This window comes from Ochotona princeps, chromosome 12 (assembly GCF_030435755.1).
Source record: "Ochotona princeps isolate mOchPri1 chromosome 12, mOchPri1.hap1, whole genome shotgun sequence".
Taxonomy (NCBI): Eukaryota; Metazoa; Chordata; class Mammalia; order Lagomorpha; family Ochotonidae; genus Ochotona; species Ochotona princeps.
Window position 1 is genome coordinate 1,676,321 of NC_080843.1, and position 24,786 is coordinate 1,701,106.

Consider the following 24,786-nt stretch of genomic DNA (forward strand, 5'->3'; position numbering starts at 1 on the left):
CCTGGGCTCCCCGCCCGGCGCCCCGGGCCGCCGAGAGCCTGGCGCTGCCCCGATCCCGGGCTCGTAAACAAGCGCAGCCCGCGCCGGGAGCACGCACGCTCGCGGCCGCCGTGCGCTCCCCCGCCCGCCCGCGAGCCCGGGCCGGGGTCCCCCCTGAAGCGCGCAGCGGGCCCCGCGCCCCCGCCCGGCGGAAGCGCCAGCCCCGCGGAGGGAGTCGGCGGCGGCCGGGCGGGGCCCCAGCGCCGCGGCTCCGCGCCCCCTCGCCCGCCCCGGGCGGCAGCTGCTCCGGCAGCCTCCAGCCGCCGCTGATTAATGGGGTTCGGGTCGCCCCCGCCCCGCTCGGCCCGGCGCCTCGGCGGGCGGGGGAGGGGAGACGGCGGGAAACGCGGCCCCGGGAGAAAGGGGGGCGGGGCGGCGCGCGCGGCCCGTTCTGCGCGCGGCGGCCGGTGCCCGTTGGTCGGGCCCGCCGTCCGTCGCGGGGCGCGGCGCCAATGGCGCGCGGCGGGGCGGGGCGGGCCGGGCCGTGTGTGCCTGCGTAACGCCGAGTCACATGTTGTTTTGCTCTTCTTAGTTCAGTCACTCGGTGCGCGATGTGTTACTCACTGTGCGGCGGGGACCGCGACGAGCCCGGGTCGCCGCTGGCAGCAGCAGCTCCTCCAGCTCCGGCGGCGGCGCGGACCCCGAGCGCCCGGGCGCACCCCGGCTGCCCGCAGCGCGGCCCCTCCGCGGTGGCGGCGGCCCCGGTGAGGCCGCGCGCGCCCTAGGCTCGGCCCCGCGCGGCTCTGGGGGACCCCCGGCCCTCGGCCGAGCGCGTCCTGCCCGCAGGCGCCGCCCGAGGAGAGAGCGAGCGCGCCGGGAGGCCGCCGCCGCCCGCGCCGGGCATCCTCGAGCGGGCCCGGGCCTCCCGGAACCGCCCCGCCGCCTGGGCCCGAGGAACGGCGTGCTGGGCCGGCCGGCCGGGCGCCGAGCGAGCGAGCGAGCGGGGGGCTGGGAGCCGCCCCCGCCCGCGCCCCTCCTGCCGGCGCGCCGCAGCAGCTCCAGAGGCTTGGCCCGAAGCGCGGGGCGATGGCGAGCCCGCCGCCGCAGGGGCCCCCGGAGCCGGCGGGCGGCCCCAACCTCAACAACAACAACAACAACGACAACCACAGCGTGCGCAAGTGCGGCTACCTGCGCAAGCAGAGGCACGGCCACAAGCGCTTCTTCGTGCTGCGCGGGCCCGGCGCGGCCGGCGATGAGGCGGGCGGAGCGGGGGGCCCGCCGCAGCCGCCGCGGCTCGAGTACTACGAGAGCGAGAAGAAGTGGCGGAGCAAGGCGGGCGCCCCGAAGCGGGTGATCGCGCTCGACTGCTGCCTCAACATCAACAAGCGCGCCGATGCCAAGCACAAGTACCTCATCGCCCTCTACACCAAGGACGAGTACTTCGCTGTGGCGGCCGAGAACGAGCAGGAGCAGGAGGGCTGGTACCGCGCGCTCACCGAGCTGGTGAGCGAGGGCCGCGCGGCCGGCGCCGCCGACGGCTCCCCTGCCGGCTCGGCTCCGGCTGGGGCTGCGTCCTGCAGCGCCTCCCTGCCCGGCGCCCGGGGCGGCTCGGCCGGCGCCGCGGCCGACGACAGCTACGGGCTGCTGGCGCCCGCCACGGCCGCCTACCGCGAGGTGTGGCAGGTGAACCTGAAGCCCAAGGGCCTGGGCCAGAGCAAGAACTTGACGGGCGTGTACCGGCTGTGCCTGTCGGCGCGCACCATCGGCTTCGTGAAGCTCAACTGCGAGCAGCCGTCGGTGACGCTGCAGCTCATGAACATCCGCCGTTGCGGCCATTCGGACAGCTACTTCTTCATCGAGGTGGGCCGCTCGGCCGTCACGGGTCCCGGCGAGCTGTGGATGCAGGCCGATGACTCGGTGGTGGCGCAGAGCATCCACGAGACCATCCTGGAGGCCATGAAGGCGCTCAAGGAGCTCTTCGAGTTCCGGCCGCGCAGCAAGAGCCAGTCGTCGGGCTCCTCGGCCACGCACCCCATCAGCGTGCCGGGCGCGCGCCGCCACCACCACCTGGTGAACCTGCCCCCGAGCCAGACGGGCCTGGTGCGCCGCTCGCGCACCGACAGCCTGGCCGCCACCCCGCCCGCCGCCAAGGGCAGCGCCTGCCGGGTGCGCACGGCCAGCGAGGGCGACGGCGGCGCGGGGGCGGCGGCGGGAGCGGCAGGGGCGGCGGGGCCGGGGGCCGGCGCGGCGGGCGGCCGGCCCGTGTCGGTAGCAGGCAGCCCCCTGAGCCCCGGGCCGGTGCGCGCGACCCTGAGCCGCTCGCACACCCTGAGTGCGGGTGGCAGCGGCCGCGCCTGTAAGGTGGCACCGTCGCCGGCAGGCGGCATCCTGCAGCACAGCCGCTCCATGTCCATGCCCGTGGCGCACTCGCCCCCGGCGGCCACGGCCGCTGCTACCAGCCCCGGCAGCCTGTCGTCCAGCAGCGGCCACGGCTCGGGCTCCTACCCACTGCCTTCGGGCCCGCACCCGCTGCCGCACGCCTCCGGCCAGCGGCCCTCCAGCGGCAGCGCCTCCGCCTCGGGCTCGCCCAGCGACCCTGGCTTCATGTCCCTGGACGAGTACGGCTCCAGCCCCGGCGACCTCAGAGCCTTCTGCACGCACCGGAGCAACACGCCCGAGTCCATCGCCGAGACGCCCCCGGCCAGGGACGGTGGCAGCGGGGGTGAGCTATGTGGGTACATGACCATGGAGCGGCCCCTGAGCCACTGTGGCCGCGCCTATCGCCGGGTCTCCGGGGACAGCGCCCAGGACATGGAGCGCGGCTTAAGGAAGCGCACCTACTCGCTGACCACCCCCGCGCGCCAGCGCCCGGCACCCCAGCCCTCGTCGGCCTCGCTGGACGAGTACACTCTGATGCGGGCCACGTGCTCGGGCAGTTCGGGCCGCCTGTGCCCGTCCTGCCCCGCGTCGGCCTCGCCCCGTGTGGCCTACAACCCCTACCCAGAGGACTATGGGGACATCGAGATTGGCTCGCACCGCAGCTCCAGCAGCAACCTTGGCGCGGACGACGGCTATGTGCCCATGACGCCCGGCGCCGCCCTGCTGGGACCTGGCCGCGGCGGGGGAGGTGATGACTACATGCCCATGAGCCCCACCAGCGTGTCTGCGCCCAAACAGATCCTGCAGCCGCGCACTCCCGCCCCTGCCGCCCTCCCCCCGGCCACGGGGACGGTGGTGCCTGTGCCCGGTCCCCCAGCCATGCCCAACGTCAGGGCCTGCTCTGGGACCTCCACTGGCGGCTACAAGGCCACCTCTCCAGCCGAGAGTTCCTCGGATGACAGCGGGTACATGCGCATGTGGTGCGGCTCCAAGCTATCCACGGAACCCACGGACGGACGACCGCTGCCCAACGGGGACTACCTCAACATGTCCCCAGGTGGCGAGGCGGGCACTGCCGGCACCCCGCCTGACTTTTTTTCCTCCGTTGCCTCCCCCGGCGGCGGCACGGGAGGCAGCGATGCCCTCAAGGGTGGACTTGGCTTCTGCTATAGCTCCGTGCCCCGGACGTGCCATCGGGCTCCTTACACCAGTGCTGGCGGAGACAATAATGACCAGTATGTGCTCATGAGCTCCCCGGTGGGCCGCATCCCGGAGGAGAGGAGACTGGAGCCGCAGGCGGACAGCCATGGCCGGCCTCACCCCGCAGTAGTGCCTTCGCCGCTGCGCCCCTGCGGCAGCCGCCCTGAGGGCTACCTGAGCCAGCGCTGCCGGGCAGTGCGGCCCACACGCCTGTCCCTGGAGGGGCTGCGGACCCTGCCCAGCATGCACGAGTACCCCCCGCCTCCGCCCGAGCCCAAGAGCCCCGGCGAGTACATCAACATCGACTTTGGGGAGGCGGGCACGCACCTGTCGCCTCCTGCGCCCCCGCTGCTGGCGGCGGCTGCCTCATCCTGCTCGCTGTTGTCGGCTGGTAGCCCGGCCTCATCGCTGGGCTCGGGCACACCGGGCACCAGCAGTGACAGCCGCCAGCGCTCGCCGCTCTCGGACTACATGAACCTCGACTTTTGCTCCCCTAGGTCACCCAGGCCGGGCACGCAGGGCAGCGGCGACACCGTGGGCTCCTTGGATGGCTTGATGTCGCCAGAGGCCAATGGCACGTACCCACCACTGCCCCCGCGCCCCTCCACCTCGCCTTCCCGCTCCTCACAGCAGCCCCCGCCTGTGCCCTCACCCGCAGCCCTACCGCCACCCTCACTCGGGGAACTGCACTGCCTACCCCCTGCGCAGCCTGCAGCCCGGGCCCCAGGTCCCAGCACCGCTGCTGTCGCGGACGCTGCTGACGGCGGGGATTACACCGAGATGGCCTTCGGCATGGCCGCCACCTCCCCCCAGCCCATCGCGGCGCCCCTGAAGCCGGAAGGGCAGCGAGTGGCCAGCCCCACGGCAGGGCTCAAGAGGCTGAGTCTCATGGAGCAGGTGTCCGGGGTCGAGGCCTTCCTGCAGGCCGGCCAGCCCCCGGACCCACACCACGGCGCCAAGGTCATCCGCGCAGACCCTCAGGGAGGCCGGCGTCGCCACAGCTCGGAGACCTTCTCGTCCACCACCACTGTTACCCCCGTGTCCCCGTCCTTCGCACACAACCCGAAGCGCCATAACTCGGCCTCAGTGGAAAATGTCTCTCTCAGGAAAAGCAGCGAGGGCGGCGGGCCCACCGGGGTGGCAGGTGAGGAGCCCCCCACGTCCCCGCGCCAGGCACAGCCGGCTCTAGCAGTGCCCCCACTTGCCGCGCAGGCACGGGTCTGGACCCCTGGCCTACCTGGCGTCACCGGTGCCCCCATGCGCAGAGAGACATCCGCCGGCTTCCAGAATGGCCTCAACTATATCGCCATTGACGTGCGGGACGAGTCTGGGTTGTCTGCGCAGCACCAACACATGCCGTCTGGGGCCGACAGGAGCTCCTGGAGCAGGACCCGCAGCCTCGGAGGCCTCATCGGTGCCGTGGGGGGCAGCGGCACCGGCCCTCTGCCCTCAGCCAACGCCTATGCTAGCATCGACTTCCTGTCGCACCGCCTGAAGGAGGCCACCGTGGTGAAAGGTGAGGTCCCCTTGGCGCAGCGGAGGGACAGGGAGGTGGCCAAGGGCGAGTGACCACAGGTCACACCCTTCTTGCACTGGAGTCCTTATACCCAAACTGCCACAGGTGTGGTATCACGACTCCCATTGGGCGTCCTCTTCCCCCTAGGAGTTTGCCAGGAGCAGCCCAGGAGCCTCGGAGTTGCACGTGCTGGTGCCCATCGAGCTGCGCTGCCATCGGTGAGCGCGAGGGAGAGTGTCCCCAGGCAGGCCTGGTGCCCCCTGTTGTGCCCCTTGCTCTTCTGCGGGGTCCCCTTGCCTCTTACTGAGCCTCAGAGCTCACCGTAAGCACGGGAGAGGAAGGGGGAAGGACCAGGAATCCCGCCTAGCTCGGAGTCTGCAGGTGGCTGTAGGCATGGCCGGGATGTAGAGTCCTGGGGGTGCTTGGAGAAGGAGCTGAGAAGACAAACTCCAGGTCTTTGAAGGACCATTGGACTACGTGTGCTTGAGGTGCACAGGCTCTTGGCTGCTCGGCCCGTGAGGTGTGGGTGTGGTAGAGGCTGAGTGGCCATCAGAGCGTGTTGTTTCGTGGCTGTCTCCTTGGTGTGTTGAGAAGCACTGCGTGCCCCTTGAGTAGCCCAGGGTGGTCCTGGGAGATGGCAGTTGACAGCCTGCTAAGGACAGCACAGTGACCAGAGGAGATGGAGGTGGCTTGGAGAGCCGGTTTGCGCTCCTGCAGCATGCCTGGAGCTGCTGCTCGTGGGTTTGCACCCACCACCATGGGAGGCGCACACGCATTGCCGTGTCACAGAGGAGAAGCTGGAAGAAGGGGCGGGACGGCTGAGGAGCCTGGAGCTCTCATTGTATCTCTTGTCGGATAGCAGCCTGGGAGTTGCCCCAGGGACCCTCACTGGCATGGGTGTGATTAGGTAGGTGACTGAGCACCCGCCGTAATCTACATCAGCCCAAACTGATCCTGGTAGTTCACACCAACCGGTCAACTCTTGGTAGGGCTGGGCAGACAGCCTGGACCGGGAGCCAGGGAGCTGCAGGAGCTCAGGGCTGTGTTCTCAGGCCTGAAGGAGTTGAGGCTTCTCTGATAAAACAGAAGCTCGGAGTCAGGTGTTTATAGAAGCTAACGCCCTTTTCAGGCAAGTGGGAAAGTTTGAACTGCCAAGAGAGAACTTTATTCAAAAGACCAATTTAGCCATAGAAAATTCCTGCCTGTAGGATTAACTAAATCGAGCAGGGAATCCCAGCTACAGTCTCCCTGGTCCCCAATGGTGAGGCAGCGATGGGGAACAGGTGTTGGTCACTGTGGGTATCAGGGTGAACACGTCCCCTTGAAGGTAATCCATTGCCCACTGTGGCAACACCACAGCTTTCCGAGGGGCACAGGGGTCATGGTGATGGGAGTGCCTGCCCAGCCAGCCAGGCAGGGACACTGTTTGGCTGCAAGGGGACTTTCAGGCCCTTGGCGGCAACCCTCCCACCCACTTGCTCACCCATGCAGCCGGACTGCGCCCACAGGGCTGAGGCACTGGGGAGTGTAGGTTCTGGCAGTCTTCCCTCTCAGGGTGCGGTGGCATGAGTCACTTGGGGCTACCAGGGAAGTTGGGGAGCCTCGTCCAGTGGCCCCTGGATCTCCAGCAGCCTGGGGCGGAGGCAGGCCCGTGGGAGGTTTGTCTGTTTACTTCTGTTGTTTGCTTCTGTTAGGACCACAGACTGGTGCAGGCCCTAAAAGCGTGTGTGCTGGCAGCTTCCCAGCCACCACGGGTTCCTGTGTGCATGCAAGGGTCCAGGGGAGAGTCGCCAGGGCTGTGTGGCGGGAAGGGCTGCCAGTGCCCATTCCAGGGGAGAAATGGAAGAAACAATGAAATCGTGGTTCCTGTGTTTAAAGTATTGTTTTCGCAATTCTCTAAAGAACTTGGTGTTTCGAAGTGGTTGACTGGCTCCTGTTTAAGAGCCTCTCCTCCACACATAGCCAGGGTGCTAATGAACACACACACACACACACACACACACGGGTGTTCATGAATGAAAGTCACGTGACCTCCCCTGTTTCCTTTATTAAAGAGAAACCTTTACAGAAATAGTGCTTCGTAGAAGGAAGCACGGTGCGTGGAACACTAAACCAGGAATCAGGAAGCAGTTTCTGGTTGCTGATCTTAATGAGTCATTGTGTGACTCCCGGCCCGGCCACCCGATCCCACCTTCTCATTTTCCCTGTCTGCAAAATGGGGGTGATTATAACGCACTTTCCCCTCTCCCAGGCGCCATGCATGACGCAAGCTCTCCTGTCAGTCGGGGGCCAAAGCCCAGAAGGGTCCTTGTGTGTGCAGGGCGCTGCAAACACAGCCTGCAGCAGCCTGAGGGCGGACCACAACTGGCCCTGCCTGCCAGCCGCTGGCTCGGGTCCCCTCTCCTCTCCCATGTCAGATCTGTGCCTGTGTCCTGGCCCATTGCAAGGAGGCGGGCTCTTCTTGAACCTGTCCTGGAACTGCGGGTTGACATCCCTTAATGATCTGAGTATGAAGAGATACCAATGAGATGAGAATACAACAGGGACCCTTCAGAATGCTCTTGGCAAGTGGAATTAAAGCATCAAGCTGGTGCGACCCGTGCTGGCCTCTCCATGGCCTGAGTTTTCCCACCAGCTCTGTCAAGTTTTCGTGCGGCAGTTGCCTGCCCTGGGCTGTGCTGGAGGAGTTGTTTGGAGCCGACTGGATGAGGGTGACGTACTCAACTGTGCTGCCCAGGGTTGCCTTCCATTGGCAAAACAGAGTAGAGGACACGGTTAATTTTTTTGCTGCCCCCCTCCAAAAAAAAAAAAAAAAGAAATTTCATTTTCTTTGGAGCTGTTGATATTAAAATGAGGCTTTGTTTCCGAAGCGCAGAACTTGGAGCAGTTTTAGTAGCAGCCTGGGCATAATGGGTTTTCTGTTGAAATTCCCACTAATGCATTTTCTTTAGAAGCCCAGTTCCAAGAGCTGGTTAACTTGTGATATCAGATTTGGCAAGCGGAGAACTTTTTTTGTTTTGTTTTGTTTTGTTTTGTTTTGTTGGTGTGGGGGTGGGCCGTACGGGCAGCAGAGAATGAAGTGTTCCCGTGTCACCTTGGACGCGTAAGGGACAGTGTAGCTTTACTCTTATCTGCATTGCCAAGTGGAGTGGGAAGAACACTCAGTGGTGAAGGAGACCGTGAGCACCCCCAGACTGGGCAGCCCTAGCCCCAGGGCCAGTTCTCGCCCACGTGAGCAGCTCACGCACGCAGCTGGGCGGCTGGGCAAGGTGCCTTGTGGGCCGGCGGCAGGCTGGGGGGTCCCCAGTGGGGGGACATCCTGTCGCCTGCTGGGTGCTGCGTTTGTGCACCTGCCTGAAGCTGTCAGTGCCTTACTGGTCTTGGGTGAGTGCTGCCTGCTTGAGGGCGGGGGCGGGGAGGAGATCACTTGGTTTCCTTGGTGTGTAGAGGACGATTGTCGCTCGTGCGTGTGAGCAGTGCCAACCTTGTGCTTGCCAGCCTCATTGCATTCAGGTTGTTACGCTGCGACGCTGTGATGGATGCAGGCTAAGCTGTGTCAGTTGTGTGTCTGCAAATGGCAGAATAATCAGTTTAGCTCTTCTGATTTCTGGACTGAATTTCAAGAAACTACTGAATTTGCAGAGAGCAGCTGTAATATGGGAGCTGCCCGCTTTTGCTACGCCATGTGTGGCACTTATGTCCGCATTCAAGCTTTATAACATGTCTGGCTTTGTGCCTTTGCTGAAAATTGTGATACTTTTCAATGGTCACATGCATTTAATTACTGGGTCTTTTACAATTTATTTAAAGGGGTAATTGGTTTTGCAACAATAAATTTTTAGGGATGGAGTGTGTGTGTGTGTGTGTGTGTGTAGTTCCGTAATACACCATGTGGTTGTGGTCCAAGGGGTCACTGTGCCCTCTGTAGTACAAGCATGAATACTGATGACGTCTGTAATCGTGTTAGAACTCTGCTACCTTAAACATAATGATCGACTTCCTGACACTGAATATTATGTTACAGTATTAAATTTCTATGGTTTCAGTGCATAAAAATGTGTATGTATCATTCATTATGCTCTGTGCCTTTTAATGGCTACCAGAAATGCCATGTTTACGTTCAGCATGCCCGATACATTCAGAGAGCAGATGTGTGACTCCCGGCCCTCGGAGCTTCCTCCGTGTGCCCTGTGGCCTTCGTCACCTCCCCTTTCTCCTCCACAGTGTCAGTGTTAACTCACACTTCTAGGGCCTGGAGGACACTTGGCCAGTGGCTGCTGGTGGCATTGCTGTCATAGCATGGAGCCCTGCTGAGGACTGGAAGATCGCTGCCCGGGTCACAAGAGTGGCAGGGAGGTGCGAGGGTGCTGTTACACAGACACCACACAGGGGTAAGACATTCTCACACCCACACTTTCCATGGAATGTACCAGATCATCTCAACAGCTAGCTCCAGCTCTCTGTCAGAGTCAAGAAGACCAAGTGCTCAGGAAAGGGACAAGCCATGTGGCTTGCCCAAGATCCCTGAGCCAGAGGGGCAGAGGGTGGGGCTCAGCCGTGACCTCTGCTGCCTGCTGGGCAGCCCTGCCTCGGGTGTCCTGGAGCCTGCAGTTTGGTGTGGAGCTCAGTTGGGTGAGATCTCATTGCCTTGTTCCCCTTTGAGTTCCTCTGCATTATTGCTGCTTCCCAGTAAACTGGGACAGTTCATGAGGAGGATTGGACATCATAGGAAAAGCCTTGCTAGTTTTTTTCTCTCCCTCCCTTCCTGCCTTCTCCCTCCCTGCCTCCCCTCCCTGCCTCTCTTCCTCTTATTCGCTGTTGTTGTTAGTCAGGTTTTACACCTTGCAGTTTGATGAGTCGAGGCGGTGCTGTCCTTCCAGGGCACTGTCCATTTTGTCAGTGCCCTTTCTGATCTTCACAGCTGACTAGCTCCTGATGGAGGCAGGGGCTGGGCAGGGCAGCTGCAGCCTGGCTCTTGCGAGGTGGGTAGCTTGTATGTGTCTCGAGCTGTTCTCCAGGTGTGCTAGTCAAGCTTAGTGTGACAAGCATCCTACCCAGCTCCCCCCTCCCCGCAGCACCAAGGGCATCGGAAAACACACACACACGTACACACACATGTTCACACGTAGTCACATGCACACACACAGTCACACACATACACCCAAGGACGTCTTGAAAGGACAGAACGGAGTATATTTATTTTCAGGTTGTGCAAGCAGAGGCCCCAGGAGACCCTGGTGTCTTGTTCAAGGTCACTGATGTCATCAGCAGGAGAGTTGTTTGTAAATACCAGGAGGAAGGGAGAGTATGATACAAACGCTGGCAGGTTCTGGTGGCCTCCTTGGCATCCTCAGAAAGCTGCCCATTCCCTCTAGAGAGAATTCATGCTTGTAGGAGCTGTGGTAGCTCTCTCGTAGCTCTCTCCTCTCAGAAATGTTCCAGTAAACTGCTTCCTGCACAGGCTGAGATGTGCGCCGGCAGGGCAGCCGGAAGCCAAAAACACAGAGGCAGGGGTTGAGGGAGCTGCCAAGGAGGGGCTGACTGGGCCGTGCTGGGAGCTGGCAAGCGGTCAAGATCCGTGAGTGTGCTCAAGAGGGAGAGGTCAGCTCCAGCGGCAGTGTCTGCCGGAGAGAGGGGTGCATAGCCTGCCCCCCCGCCTGTCTCAGCGCCGCTGACCCCTCAGTCAGGTGGCTTGCAGTGTCGTGTCTTAAGCAATGTTTAAAATACGGTTACTCTGCAAGTGCAGTAGCTGTGGACTCACTGTGAGTAAGCTCAGGAAAGGAGCCATAAACCCGCCTAGTGCAGAGTTTGTTTGCAAACAAGCCCATTCGGAGTTTGCCTGGGGATCCACAAGTTGGGAGGTGGGAGTTGTCCTCTGGGGAGCTGAGTGTTTCCCTAGTGCCTTCGTGGTTTCCAAGGCTCCCTTTTCAAGGGAAACTGGATTTCTGTGTGAAGAGAGATGATTTCTATACAGACTGAACTTCACAGAAAGTTGTGTCCTTAACCATGAGACCGTGCCTCACTTGGGAAGCATTGCAGAACCCTTCCGCAGAGGTACAGTTGCCAAAGTGAGCATCTGGCCTTGTGCCCTGGCAGGTGTCCGGGGTCCATGCTCATGAGCCGCTGGCCCTGCTGGTGTCTGAGCAGGGGTGGCAGGAGGGCCATGGTGAGCAGCAGGTACAGTGGCCCGTTGTCACATGGCTGCTGGCTGGCCTGCCTCACCGCTCACGGCACAGCCAAAACAGGAAGATGCGCTCCTCTAGGCTTGCTTTGTTTATTGGATTTTTTTTGGGGGGGAGAGGGATGTGTTGGGTGAGGTTTCCCTGTCCAGGCTGAGAAGAAGGCCAAGTTCAGAATACCTTGCCTTGGGGCAGGCCGTGTGTATATTGGGCACCAAGCAATCCTGATGTGCTGGGCAGAGAGGCTTCATGCACAGACTCAGAGGTGCTTCCTGGAGCTTACATGGCACTCTGTCTGAGCCCGGGCACCGACCTGTGAGGTCAGCAGGCAGCTGGGCCCTTCGGTGTCACCGAGGACTCCATGTGTGGATCAGCAGGGGACCCTAGAACACAGAGAGAAGCACTGGAAGGAAACCAAGGTATTCAGACTAAATTTAAAAATTACGCGAATGCAAGCGGTACTTCAGGAACTCTGGGCACTGTGCAGGATTAGGTCAGGCGAGGTCAACTGGGTCCAGCAGTCGTCTTCGGCTGGAAGAGTTCAGGAATCCATGTTCCAGGACCCTCCTGGCTGCATGGGAAGCCCGTGAGCTTCCCAGGAAACTGGAGATGCCTGGAAGAGAAGGTTCGGGTGTTGTTTCTGGGACCACACCTTGGATCGGCTCTTGCAAAGTGATGCTTGACAGCCTGCTGCTTCTGTGCTGTCTTGCAGGTGTAGTGGCTCTCATTTATCTGAAATGTCTTTCCCAATGACAAAAGTAACATTTGCAACAGGAAAGGAGTCCTTAAGCTGCCCATGCACTCTGCCAGCTATTGAGTTTGGCAAAGCTGCTACAATGAACTTTTGTTACACTAACGCTATATGTCTAACAAATGAACCTGAGACAGTTGAAAACACACTTGAGTAGGTTCTAGTAACATGCGTTAGTTACAGAATTGCAAGATATTTCTGCTTTGGGGAGCCATACAAATCCGGCAGCATCAGTTCCTTTTAGTTGCAATCAGCTTCAAAAAATTCACTTTAATTTAGCTGTTGGCATAAGCAAAATAAAGAAAAAAACGTTAATAATGTAAGCGATGGGGAGATACTGGGCACACAAGCCCCAGACAAACATTATCAACGCAAACATGAAGGAATTTGTGAGCATTCCTGAGACGGCATTTGGCCAGGTTTCTGGACAGTCTAGCGCAGGGGATGCAGTTCCTGGCTGCGGCAGCATTCCCTTGTTGAGTTGGGAAGGGTGCAGGAGCTGGCACGTGCTTCGTGCAGCTGGCTGCTCATGGCCACTTGCAATGCCGTGGATCTGTGGTGCCAGCTTGCAGTCTCCGTTCCAAGGGCAACAGCCCTGCAGTGAGCTGGCCACATATTCCTGAAAGGAACCCCAGTGAGGCCCCTGGGAGTGCTGTGGGTGATGTTCCGGTCTGCGGGTCTGCAGCCTGTCACTGTGTATCAGCCACCTGCCTAGCCAGGTCGGGGAGACACGGGGAAACGTGGAGCTTCCATGGTCAACATGGATGTCTACCCTTCCCTGTTCCCCAGGAGCCATTGCCCGGGCAGCTGCTGGGTCCTTGAGTAGGGCGTCCCTGCTGGGGTAGGCCTGGCAGCAAAGTCCTGGCGGTCCCCTGCAGCTCTACTGGGTTGGTTTGCTCTGAGCTCCGGCGCTCTGGTGTGCTCTGAGTGTGCTCTGAGCTCCGGCGTTCTGGTGTACTCTTGGGTGTGCTCCCTCTGTTATCAGTTGTGTGTTCTGGAATCTTCCAGATGCTGCAATAGTCACTCTCCTTTCCGTGTTCCTTCTGTGCCTGTCACCTCCTGAATTTGTGAGGCAGGAATTCTCTCCGGGCCACTGATGGGGCATGCATTGATTGAACCCGAGCGCTGTTAAATGCGAACTTGGAGGGTGAGCAGGACATACAGGAGTAAGCGTATGACAAGCTCACAGCCATGAGATCGAAACGCAGTCCTGGGCTTGCATGTGAGGAGCGGGACCCCAAGCCTGTGAGCCCCCACTGCCGGCTCCCAGGGACGTGAGCAGGAAGCTGGAGCCTGAGAAGGGCTGGCCTAGAGTGCCCAGTGCCCTTCCTCTGGTCATTGCTTCCCTTAACCATGTTGGCAGGCACTCCTTCTGTGTAGGACCCACCCCGTGGCCTGCTGTTCTGTGGCCAGTGAAGAAGTGACTGCGGTCAGAGGACCCGAGTCTCCATGCCGTCGTCCAGTGTTTGCCCACCCTGCCGCCTGGTACACACCAGGAAGTTGCCTGTGTTTAGCTGGATGGCTCTGTGGCTGCTGGGGTTTGGGGACACGCTGAAGTTGCATCTCCTGGGCTGTGCTGGTGAGACAGGCAACATCTCGACCACCCCGTAATGCTCACCCTGCATCTGGCAGTGGTGGCCCTGGGCACCCTCAATGCTTTCGGAGGGTTAGGGTTCATGTGCCCACTATAGGCTCCCTGTTCACCCGAGTCCCTGGCACTTTTTTTTTTCCATTTTGTTTTTTGAAAAACCCCAGGGTGGGGTCTCTGGCCCTGGGGCTAGGTTGGGACTCAGCATCCTGTGTAGAAAGGGCTGTGCCTTTTTAGGACAAGTGGCTTGTGGGACAGCTCCCTCTGTTGAAGGGGAAGGGGCTGGGCCTCACTGTGACTGCCCTGGCATTTGGCTTAAAGGGCATCTGCAGTAACATGATCCACCTGGGCGTGGCCGGTCATGTGAAGCCAGGCTGCGGGCAGCCTGAGGGGGAGGGGGCGGCAGAGGGCTCTGAGCTGCTGCCTGGCGCTGAAGTCTGCTGTGCGCACTACTTTCCCCGGAGCCAAATCTTCCCGTCCCTGGCAGTGTGTGCGAGAGTGTTCCTTGCCTGGCGGCCCAGGGACAAGGGCAGCTCTGCCCCTCCCCCACCCACCCCGGGTGCACACGCAGGCGCTCTTCCCTGGGCCGCCTGAGGTGCACTCTGCAGCCTGTCTCAGCCTCTAAGGACGCTGTGCCCGGCAGTGGCCTGAAGTCACCCCCAGCGGGGACAATCCCACTTCTGTTCTTGGCCCTGCCATCCCTGCAATCGGAACAAGCGGCTCCGTTTCATGCTGGGACCCGTCTACCCCTGTTACCATGCTTCTCTCACTGGTTTATGTAGGAACTGTGGGGTCCTGGTTGCCAGGTCGGCCAGTGTGTGTGCGTGTGTGTGTCGGGGGAGGGTCTCGGGCATCTGTAGTCACACACACACATCCGGGGTAAGGACCCCGGCTGGAGGCCTCGCCGGCAAGCCAGAAACACATACGTGCCTGCGGTCGTTGGAGCCGGGTCCGGGAGCTGGCCAGGGTGTGGCTGGCTGCAGGGACCAGCCTGAGGCTGACTCCCATGCTTCTGGTGGAGCCAGAGAAGTGGCGTACGGTTTAGAGGGGCAAGGTGACTGTGCTGAGTCACCGCTCAGCTGCTGTGGCACGTGGCTGAGACTGGGGTGCAGGCTGGGTAAGGGCGTGGTAGAACCTGCCCTCCAGTTACTAAGCAGGGTTTGACCCTTTACCTGCCCAGGTCTCCCAGGTAAGGCCCGGGTGCCCTCACTTGAGGAATTAGGAATGAACAGTACCCTTCTCAACTCTGTGATACCAAGTTGAAGTCCCACCCTGAGCCGATGGTACAGATAGGACGCAGACTCAGCCGCTGATAGCTGAGTGTGTGGACACCACTAGGCTGCCGTGTAAGAATCTTAGCTGTTCCACACCGTCCTTTCATTTCCTGGGAAGATACCATAACTATTTAAAAAACATTATTAGTTTTACTAATAATTCTATAATTCCAGACATAAATAATATGAGCATTTTTGGTGGCACTGGGGATGGCCCAAGAGGGCAGGCCCCTGCCACCCACGTGAGAGACCCAGAGGGCCTTCTGCGCTCCCAGCTTCTTCCGTCTGACCCAGCCTTGGCCTCTGAGTCCATCTGGGGCGTGTCAAGTTAGTAACTGAATAAATCTGAAAGCATCATTTGTAACTTGGCTTTATGTGAGCGCAAGATTGTTCAGAAAGGAGCTGGACCTGAGCAGAGTGACATTTGGACTGGCCATGTGCAGTCATTCGTGGGGTCTGGAGCAGAAGCCCTGTTCTTGACCTTGAAACTCAAGTGACCTTGAGATAGGAAAGGGGGCACTTTACAAACCACGGACTTGGTGAGTGTGGCCCCTGCTGACCCCTGTGACAACCAGTTGAGAACACAGATTTGCATGTGCGGTAGCAGAGTCTAGTCACATGGGGATAGCCAGGCAGACGAGCCCAAGGCTGGGAGCTGAGCCCCCGACTCCTCTGGCTGTCCCGAGGGCGAGAAGGACCGCACGGCTCATGTGCCGGGGTGGCAGCTGGTCCCCGGCAGGCAGCAGTGCCCAGGCACCAGGCTGGGCATTTTCGGCTCCTAAGTAGATTTTAGTCTCTCCCATTGCTAGAAACGCTACTGTGTGAGAGATGTGTTGTCTTTGCTGAGGTAGCCACTCTGCTCTCAAAGCCTTTGCAGAAGATGGAGTTAAGAGCCAGAGAGAAGGCTTATAGGGGATCCCACATGCGTCTCACTGGCGGACCAGCCTGCACATTCCACGTGGCGCGTGCCCTTTGCTTGCCAGCACACTCACTGTGGCGGTAGTGGGTCTCCTGCAGGTGCATGGATGAGGTGGCTCGCTGCACTTTTCTGCCTACTCCTCCTAAGTGCGCTTTTTTTTCTCCAGTGTAGGAGAAAGTTCATGTACCATTTCTTTCTCAGAATTTCAGCCTAGCGTGTTATCTCGTCCCTCCTTACTGGAGTGTTTCCCTCCTCCCCTGCCCCCGTTAGTGTGCTTTGCCCTTAATAAGGTTAGGAGATACTGAACTATCAGCTTTGTTTTTCTAGGAATTTCTGCTGCAGCTTAAAAAAAAGTTGGTGTGGCCCTTCTCCTGCGTGTTTAACCCACATGGTCTGAATGGGCTGTTTCATTGGGATCTGCTGCTAATTACAGGAAACAGGTTGAAGGGGCGGAGGGGATCACCTTGTCACATGTCACTCAGAACCAGTGTTAGGGGCCTTGGCCGCCTGGGGGGATTGCTGCAGCTTGGTGGCGTGTTACCACTGTGAGGCAAGGGGCGGCCCAAGCATAGAGTCCTCGGGAGATTCTTGGGGTAGGGGGTCCATCAGGCTCTCCGTGGTGCAGGAGAACCTGGGGCTGTGTAGACAGAGCCGCCAGGAGCCAGGGGAGTGCAGCAAGGTTGCCAAGCCAAGCCGCAGGTGTGGACTCAGGAATGAGGGGGGATCTGCACCACCTCCACTGGCCCCAGGGCTGGCTTGCCGAGGCAGATCAGCCTCACCCACGCCAGGAGTTTACGGGAGCCCCGTTAGTCACGTGGCGGGGTCCCAGAGCCCATGCCCTCCAACGAGCCTAGATTGGGCTCTTGTCTTGCTGTGTGAGATCACATGACTGGGGGTAGTGCACACAACCGCCTGAGGGAGAGTGGCCCGCGCTCAGGTGGAAGATGGGGGGCTGCTCAGGAAGGGCCAAGGCGGGTACTGGGGGTGGGGGAACCTCAGGTATCCTGGAGCCTGCTGCCCGACAGAGGTGTGTGTATGTGTGTGTGTGTGGGGTGTGTGGTGGGCGTGGTGTGTGTGTGGTGTGTGTGTGGTGGGCATGGTGTGTGTGTGGTGTGTGTGTGGTGAGTGTCACCTTCCCCCATTCCTTCTCCCTTGCCCACTCCCTGCCCAGCCCACATCACTGTGTTCCATTTTCTGTGAGGAAATGTCCCCACCTGTTAGAATGAGGGTGTCTCCAGTTCTGGGGTGGAGAGGGTGAGGGGGTCTGGTCAGAGGCACACAGAGCAGGACAGAGCGTGTGGCTACCCAGGTGTGCCTCCTCCGCTGTGCAGCACCCCTGGGTGGGCATCCTGTTCCTGAGTTCTGGCAGACAACAGTGTTTCCAGCGCCTCCCAGGGAAGTAGTGGGGTGGGGCAGTAATGTTGAGGGTGGTGGCTCTCGCCTGAGGCACACATCAGGACATCCAGCCTGGGTAGCATGGAGGCTGCCCAAGCGTCACCCACTCCAGTCCTCATGGCTGCCAATCTCTGGCCCCTTAGTGCCTCGCCCACATCGCCCGCTCTGGTCCTCGTGGCTCCCGAACTTGCCCTGGGCCCCTTAATGCCTCTCCCAGGCCAGCTCTGTGGCCTCACTGGTGTGCAGCAGCCTCCATGGGAGAGGCGGGTTTCTGATGCCCCTTTGTGCCGACAGCCTCTGTCCTGGGCCTCCTGTTGCCCGACGGCCTCTGTCCCGGGCCTCCTGTTGCCCGACGGCCTCTGTCCCGGGCCTCCTGTTGTCTAACAGATGACGGTTAAGTTCCTGAAATGGCTTCCTTTATCCCTGTGTTGTCTGGGCGCTGTTCCTGTTGGAGTCCCCCTGCGTACAACCCGTGGACTCCCCAACCTCTTCTTCCTGTTTGTGTGTGAGCCTTGGGGGTGGCCTTTGGCTCTCAGGGGCCTCCTGACAGCAGCAGCTGAGCCCAGCAAGCCTGTGTGCCTGTGAGCTTGGGACTGTGTGTGTGTGTGTGGTGACCAGAGATGTCCCTGGAAAATCAGACAGGCCACGTCCCCGGGGGTCTGCGGCAGTAAGCTGGCATCGCCGCTGTCCACGGACCAGTGGGTGTCCTCCCTCCCGTGTGCCCTGGCTCGGTTCTCTTGCGTTCCACATATGCTGCTTCCGGTCGCTGTTTTCCCCTCTCGAGTCAGCCTCCTTCCCCCATGTGAGGCCCTGCACCGCTGGGGCTTGGGAAGCAGCACTGGGGGAAAGGTGGCTGTGGGTCGTCTCCTGGACACCTTGCCGAAGCTCCTGGCCTGCGTGATGCCAGTGCTTGGTGGTGGCTGTCACACTACGCGCAGAACAAAATCCCATGGTCTCTCCCACTCGGGCTCTCAGAAGCCTGGCCATCAGAGTTGGGTTTCACCATGGCAGATCCCGAAGCCCAGGTGAGAGATGTTATTGGCCACGCTGATTCATCAGCACAGATGGAACCACTGACCACCTATGATTAGCCGCTCATTTGCATGGCACTGTGTTTAGTTGAGTTTCCTGGCTTAGCTGTTTTTTGGGTATGGACTTAAGGTTGGGCCATTTGGACACCTTGAGCTAATGTTGGTGTGAAGGAAAGTGAACATCGGTAGGAGCCCTAGCGTCTTGATGTGATATGGAGCAGCTGTGGGAGTCTGCAAAACCAGGACCCGACAACAAAGTGCAGCCTCGTTTAGGACGAAATGCTCATTTTACCACGTGCCTGGTGTGAGTGTGTGTCTCCGTGAGACAGGTAGAGCTCCCATCTGCTGCTTCACCCCCACACGCCGTGCAGCCTGGGCTGGGCCCAGGAGTCCAGAGCTCCGTCTAGGTGTGCCAGGTCAATGGCAGGGATCCAAGAAGCGGCCAGCAGTGCACTGCCACCCTCCAGGGTGGGCAGGGACAGGAGGCTGGGCCAGGACTTAGACCTGGGCACCGTGGAGTGGGAGCCAGGGCAGGGAAAGGGTGGATGGTGGTGCTATCCACCGAGCTGCTGGTGACCTCTGATGGCTGACCACTGGCCCTTTTCGTGTTTTGCAGAGTGAAGGCTGTACAGCCAGACGGCAGTCAGCGTCTGCCTGACCGGAAGCCACTTCCCATCCCCCTTTGGATCTGCGCGATGACCACGCTTGTGAGGCCTGTGGGCTGCGCTGGCCAGGAGCCCACGCACGGCGGGCATCACCTCATCATGCTGATTGTTATTACCATTGTTATTATTTTAAGAAACAAAAGTGTGATATGAGCAGAAGGCACGATTCTCCAAACACTTGGCTGTTCCCAATGGCCCCGTGAGCTAGGGCCAGCATCTTCATTTCCTCTCTGCTGGTATTGACAAGGCTGAGGAGCACATCCTTCAGCATGCTAGGAGATGCTCAGCCAACACCCAGGGGAGTGGTCAAAGCTGGTGTGGACCAGCGTCTTCTGAAAGTACCACAGTCCTACCTCAGTTCCAGGAACAGCCTGAGCAGCATGGCTCCCCAGCCAGGCACCTGCCACGTGGGACTGCCGCTGCCCCATGGGAGACCACCTCAGCATTGGGCCTTGCAGGAGGATCAGTAAGTGGCGTTTACCCCCCCTGCAGCAGCTGCTAGGGGAGGGAAGGGCCGCCCTTCTCTCTGCCCTTGCTAGACTGGCTTGTATCTTCTGTGCGTAGCTGTGTTCTGTAGGTCCCTTGATCATAGACGCCTTTGATGCTGCCCGCCTGCTCACACGTCCCTGCCATGCTGGACCTGAGCCTCGCGTTTCTCTAACAACAACAACAACAACAAAATCCACATAGGCGTGCACGCCACTCAAGGGTGACCAGGTTTGGGAGATTTAATTTAAGCAACAGCACCAATAGCAGCAAATGTGTTCTCTTCACTGCTAGGGCGCCAGCCAGTACGGCCGCCCCCAAAACAACACAACAAAAAGGGAAGGAAAAACAGATGAAAAATTTAAAAGGCATTCCAGCCCTCATGGTATTCACGGATAAAGAAGAAAAGGAATCTCACGGTATGTGTTGGCCGGTGGGGCCAGCTCTTGACCGGGCTAGCCTTGTCCCACGTTTATAACGTTTCTCAGCATCGCAATGTTGTGGCCACGACCACAGATCTCACCTGGACCCGCGGAACCCGCCAGCGGAACATCTTGTCACCCCGCTGCTGCTGCTATGGCTCGCGCCTGCCCAAGCACGCAGCCCTGGTGCACCTGACAGTCGCCTGGAGGTCACACTCACCCAGTCGAGGTGGGAGTTGTTGATTTGTTTTCTGAAAGTTGTGTTTTTTTATTTTTTGTTTGTTTTTGGTTTGGTTTTGGTTTGGCTTTTTTCATTTTGGAGATAAATATATATATATATAAATACAGAAATCTATATCACTATAGAATAATGCATTAATAAATTGAGGCTTTTGTAGAGGAAGACCAAAAAAATCCAATGTCTTAAAAATACCTTTAGGAAAGGCAGTGCAGGAGCCTTCTTGCTCCCATGCCGGACATCTGGGAGGGAAGATGGCGTTGCCCGACGAAGCTGAATGTCACGGGGTGAGCCTGCACACCCAAGGCTTTGCTCTTCACCTGGTAGAAGGAGACTGGGTGCAGTGCGTGGCACTCTGCGAAGACGCACAGACAGTCCTCAGGGTTCGGCTCAGGGGACTGTGACTCGGGGGAGGATGTGTGTCTCCCCTGCTCCCTGCCCCGGAGGACCCCCAGGACTGCCATGGCTGCTGCTTTCATTTCCCTGGGTACCAAGCGTAGCCATGACACTATACAGATGCTTCATGTGCACCCTGTAACTTAAAGCAGAACACGAAAGTGTTAAGATAGTAAATTCTCTATCCTGTACATTTCAAAAGAGAAAGGCATATGCAATATTTACATTTTTAATTTAGTTTACAGAATGGAACCAAAATGTATAAATGTTATGTTTGCTAAAACTTCACAATGTATATTGGGTCTTTGTACATTTTGCCTGACTGACCTTAAATTTAAAATATTTTTTGCTATATAAACTTTAACAGTTATTAAAACAGTGTTTTCTTTTTTGGGTACGTATCGTTTCTGGGTATCAAGATGTTAAATATATTTCTTGCTATTGTGATATGACAAGAGACTTCACTTATCTTGCTCTGTCTTCCACTGTACACGCTGTATATAGGGCCAGAGACAGAATAAACCGGACTGTCCTAATGCGCTGTGTGTAGTTTGTTGCCCGTGGACGCCTCCTTAACAGCCATACGCAATAAATAAACACCATTATTTATGAGACGAGCACAGCTGCGAGGGGTTTTATCCCGTGCAGGTTCTGCCAGGAAGCCAGTGTGTGCCTTAGAAGTTGTGGTGTGAGTCACACCAGGCACCTACAATTACGCCAACAATAGTTCCATGTCCTCACATCACATTTCTGGGGAAAACCAGTCTCCCCGTGGCATGTGTAAGTTTACAGAACCCAGCAGCCTCAGACTGGGCCTCCCTGTGCTTCCAACATGGCGGGCAGATCTGCGCTGCTTCTGTAGTTCACAGCCCATCAAGCAGAGTGGCCGCGTGCCACTCACACCACCAGGGAGGGGAGTCAGGAGAGGGTGAGTTGGCAGTCAGTGCTGGAGTGCTCCAGAAAGACATCCAAGTGGGCCCATTGTGACTCCCCGGTGGCTAAATCCTCACCTTGCAAGCACCACATCTCACATGGGCGCCAGTTCGTACCTCAGCTGCTCCGCTTCCCATCCAGCTCCCTGCTTGTGGTCTAGGAAAACAGTAGAGGACGGCCCAAGTCTTGGGGCCCTATACCTGCGTGGGAGATCCAGAGAAAGCTCCTGGCCCCTGGCTGTGGATAGGCTCAGCTCCAGCTGTTGCGGCCACTTGGGGAGTGAACCAGTATGTGGAAGATCTTTCTCTCTGTCTTTTTTCCTTCTCTCTGTAGATCTGACTTTCCAATGGAAATAAATAAATCTTAACCAAAGGAAAAAAAAAGACCATTGAGCAACAAATGGACATGGCCAGCAGGGAGCTGGCAGAAGCCACGGCATGCCCAGGGAAGTTACTAAGGGTACAGAGAATCGGCCTCTGAAAACCCTTCTTGCAGGGCAGAGTGCATGTCCACCTGGGGAACCAGTCATGCGACAGGCTGGTCCCTCCGGGGTGGAGTGCATGTCCACCTGGGGAACCAGTCATGCGACAGGCTGGTCCCTCCGGGGTGGAGTGCATGTCCACCTGGGGAACCCTCCTGTGAGGGACTGGTCCCTCCGGGCCGGTTGCATGTCCACCTGGGGAACCAGTCATGTGACAGGCTGGTCCCTCCAGGGTGGAGTGCATGTCCACCTGGGGAACCCTCCTGTGAGGGACTGGTCCCTCCGGGCCGGTTGCATGTCCACCTGGGGAACCCTCCTGTGAGGGACTGGTCCCTCCGGGCCGGTTGCATGTCCACCTGGGGCATGTCCTTTTGGAGTCCACGGCCATCAAGTTACCAGCCCTGCATCGGCAGGAGGAATGAATAGCACTGTGGGTAGAATGATCATTTTCAAGGCCTTCAGATGCCACTGTGATCTTGGCATTGGAAGGATTTGTGACAGAATTCTGAAAGCTGTCTTCCCAAAGATTGAACTGCAGGAAACTGGGGTCTTGGCAGGTGCCTGGAGAAGCTGGGACCACAGGGACAGAAGACATGAAAACTGTTGTGTGCCGTGGCAGCACGGACTGCCTTGGGGATGAGACCATGGGAGAGATCTGCCGGTGCCCACCCCTGAAGAAGTCAGAGGGGAGCAGCCGGTGGACAGCTTGCTTTGGTGCCAGGAATTGGCACAGGGTTAGGCGGGTAGATGAATGCTCACAATGTTCCCTTCCCCAAATGAGTGCTTGGTGGGCCAAGGCTAAATTCTCAGTCTGGGGAGGAAAGCCCAGGTCTTTGGTCCAGGCCTGCCTGTGCTGGCCAGCCTAACTCAGAACAGGGTCACAGCGAATTTCTGCATCCTGTCTGTCCCCAAGGATTCTTTTTTTCTAAGATTTATGTTTTTAATGGAAAGGCAGATCGGAAAGAGAAGGAGAGACACAGAAAGATCTTCCACCCACTGCTTCACTCCCCAAGTGGCCGCACCAGCTAGAGCTAAGCCAATCTGAAGCCAGGAGCGGCTTCGGGGTCTTCCACACAGGCACAAGGTCCCAAGGCTTTAGGCCGTCCTCCACTGCTTTCCCAGGCCACAGGCAGGGAGCTGGATGGGAAGTGGAGCAGCCGGGATTGGAATTGGTGCCCACATGGGATATGGCGCTTGCAGGGTGAAGATTTAGCTGACTGAGCCTTCGCACCGGGCCCTGTCCCCGGGGATTGTTAAGCACCCTGTGGCCATGGCCGCACAGCTGCCCCTTCCCACTGCCCACTGCTTGCACCCACCCATTGTTTAATAGAACAAGTCCCACTTCCTGAGGGGTGGGGTGGACAGGCGGCCAGTGACGGGACTGCTGCCATCCCTGCTGCTTCCGGGTCCTGTGTGGCCGGCTGCAGGTTAGCGACCTACACAATGGAAGGCATCGCTGAACCTGACATCAGTGTTGGTTACATGAGGGATCATTTTCCAGAATGCTCCCTGCAGAGTGTGGATTCAAAGTGTTAGAGATCGGAAGCTTTTTAAGAATATGCATCTGGGACCCAGCACAGCAGCCTAGTGTCTAAAGTCTTACCAAATGGGCGCAAGTTCATGTCCCGGTGGCCCAGCCTCCTTCCCATCTAGCTCCCTGCTTGTGGCCTGGGAAAGCAGTTAAGGACAGTCCAAAGCCTTGGGACCCTGCACCTGCGTGGGAGACCTGGAGGAGGATCCTGGCTCCTGGCTTTGGATCGGCACAGCTTGGGCTGTTGCAGCCATTTGGGGAGTGAATCAGCGGATGGAAGATCTTCCTCTCTGACTCTTCTCTCTGTATATCTGCCTTTCCAGTAATAATAATAATAATAATAAAGCATTTGCATCTGGAGCCATGGTGTATAGGCTAAGCCTCTGCCAGCGGCGTCAGCATCTCATATGGGCTGCAGCTCATGTCTCTGCTGCCACATTCCTGATCCAGGTCCCTGCCGAAGGCCTGGGAAAGCAACAGAAGCTGGCCCAAGGCCTTGGGACCCTGCACCCGCGTGGGAGACCTGGAGGAGGCTCCTGGCTCCTGGCCTTGGATTGGCTCAGTTCCACTGCAACCACTTGGAGAGTGAACCAGCAGCTTGTTCTCCTGTCTCTTCTACTCTCTGAATCTGCCTTTCAAATGAAAATTGAAAGAAAAGCGAAACAGTGGTGCAAAGCTGCCACCGCAGTCTTGCCGCCGTCCGTCCAGCAGCTGAGGCCACGCGTGCCTCTGCTTCCTTCGCTCGCGGTCTGCGTTTGTCCTGTGAGCCGGCGGGCTTGCCCTGTGCAGCCTCTGCTTCCTGCGGCTGGTCCTCTGAGCACGACTGCTGATTCATCCGGTTGCCTGGATTTTGTTACTAAAAACAAAGGCACTGAGCTCATTACCTTCCTTGAAGAGCCTCTGTAGCCACGGTGTTCCCCGAGTGCTCCCGAGTGTTTGGGAGCGGCTGTCCTCTGCCAGGAGCAGCTGGCTGCAGGCACGAGAGTCCCCAGCCCCAGGCACGCCCTCCGCCTGTGGCAGAATTGATTGTGGAAATGATCTCATGTGTGGTCATTAAGCACTCTGCCTTAGGGGCGAGCACTGTGGGGTGGCGGATGAAGACGCTGCCTGTGACGTCCTGGATGGTTTCCAGTCCAGCTCCCTGCTGATGCACGTGGCCTAGGATGGCCTGCATGCTTGGATCCCTGCCACACACACAGGAGACCCAGACAGAGTTCCAGGTCCTGGCTGCAAAATGTGTGTGTCCCTCCCACTACCTTTCAAACATACAAATACATCTTTTTAAAAAACGAACTTTGGGGCCATGTGCCGTAGCCTAGCGGCCAAAGTCCTCTCCCTGAACGCTCCGGGATCCTATATGGGCACCGGTTCTAATCCCACCCCAGCTTCCTTCCCATCCAGCTCCCTGCTTGTGGCCTGGGAA

At 58.9% G+C, this 24,786-nt stretch overlaps 1 protein-coding gene across 3 annotated transcripts; it reads left to right on the forward strand.

The window, feature by feature from the left end:
- The first annotated feature begins 1,000 nt into the window (after positions 1 to 1,000).
- On the forward strand, positions 1,001 to 19,357 carry IRS2 (insulin receptor substrate 2). Of its 3 annotated transcripts, none has more exons than XM_058670527.1 (3): positions 1,001 to 5,074; positions 5,222 to 5,292; positions 7,492 to 7,554. In XM_058670527.1, the coding sequence occupies exons 1-3, from the start codon at positions 1,066 to 1,068 to the stop codon at positions 7,537 to 7,539; spliced, it is 4,128 nt and encodes a 1,375-aa protein (XP_058526510.1). In that variant the 5' UTR covers positions 1,001 to 1,065; the 3' UTR covers positions 7,540 to 7,554. The 3 variants fall into 3 exon arrangements, with proteins under 3 accessions (XP_058526510.1, XP_058526511.1, XP_058526513.1); XM_058670528.1 differs by lacking the exon at positions 7,492 to 7,554 and adding an exon at positions 18,828 to 19,357 and having other exon boundaries at positions 1,002 to 5,074; XM_058670530.1 differs by lacking the exons at positions 5,222 to 5,292; positions 7,492 to 7,554 and adding an exon at positions 18,828 to 19,357 and having other exon boundaries at positions 1,003 to 5,074.
- Positions 19,358 to 24,786: the final 5,429 nt, after the last annotated feature.

What these genes read in the sequence shown, in the direction of transcription:
- IRS2 (XM_058670527.1), top strand. Translation starts at nt 1,066, where the DNA reads ATGGCGAGCCCGCCGCCGCAGGGGCCCCCGGAGCCGGCGGGCGGCCCC. An exon ending in GGAGGCCACCGTGGTGAAAG is followed by an intron (nt 5,075 to 5,221) that starts GTGAGGTCCCCT and finishes TCTTCCCCCTAG; the next exon opens with GAGTTTGCCAGGAGCAGCCC. An exon ending in ATCGAGCTGCGCTGCCATCG is followed by an intron (nt 5,293 to 7,491) that starts GTGAGCGCGAGG and finishes CTCCCATGTCAG; the next exon opens with ATCTGTGCCTGTGTCCTGGC.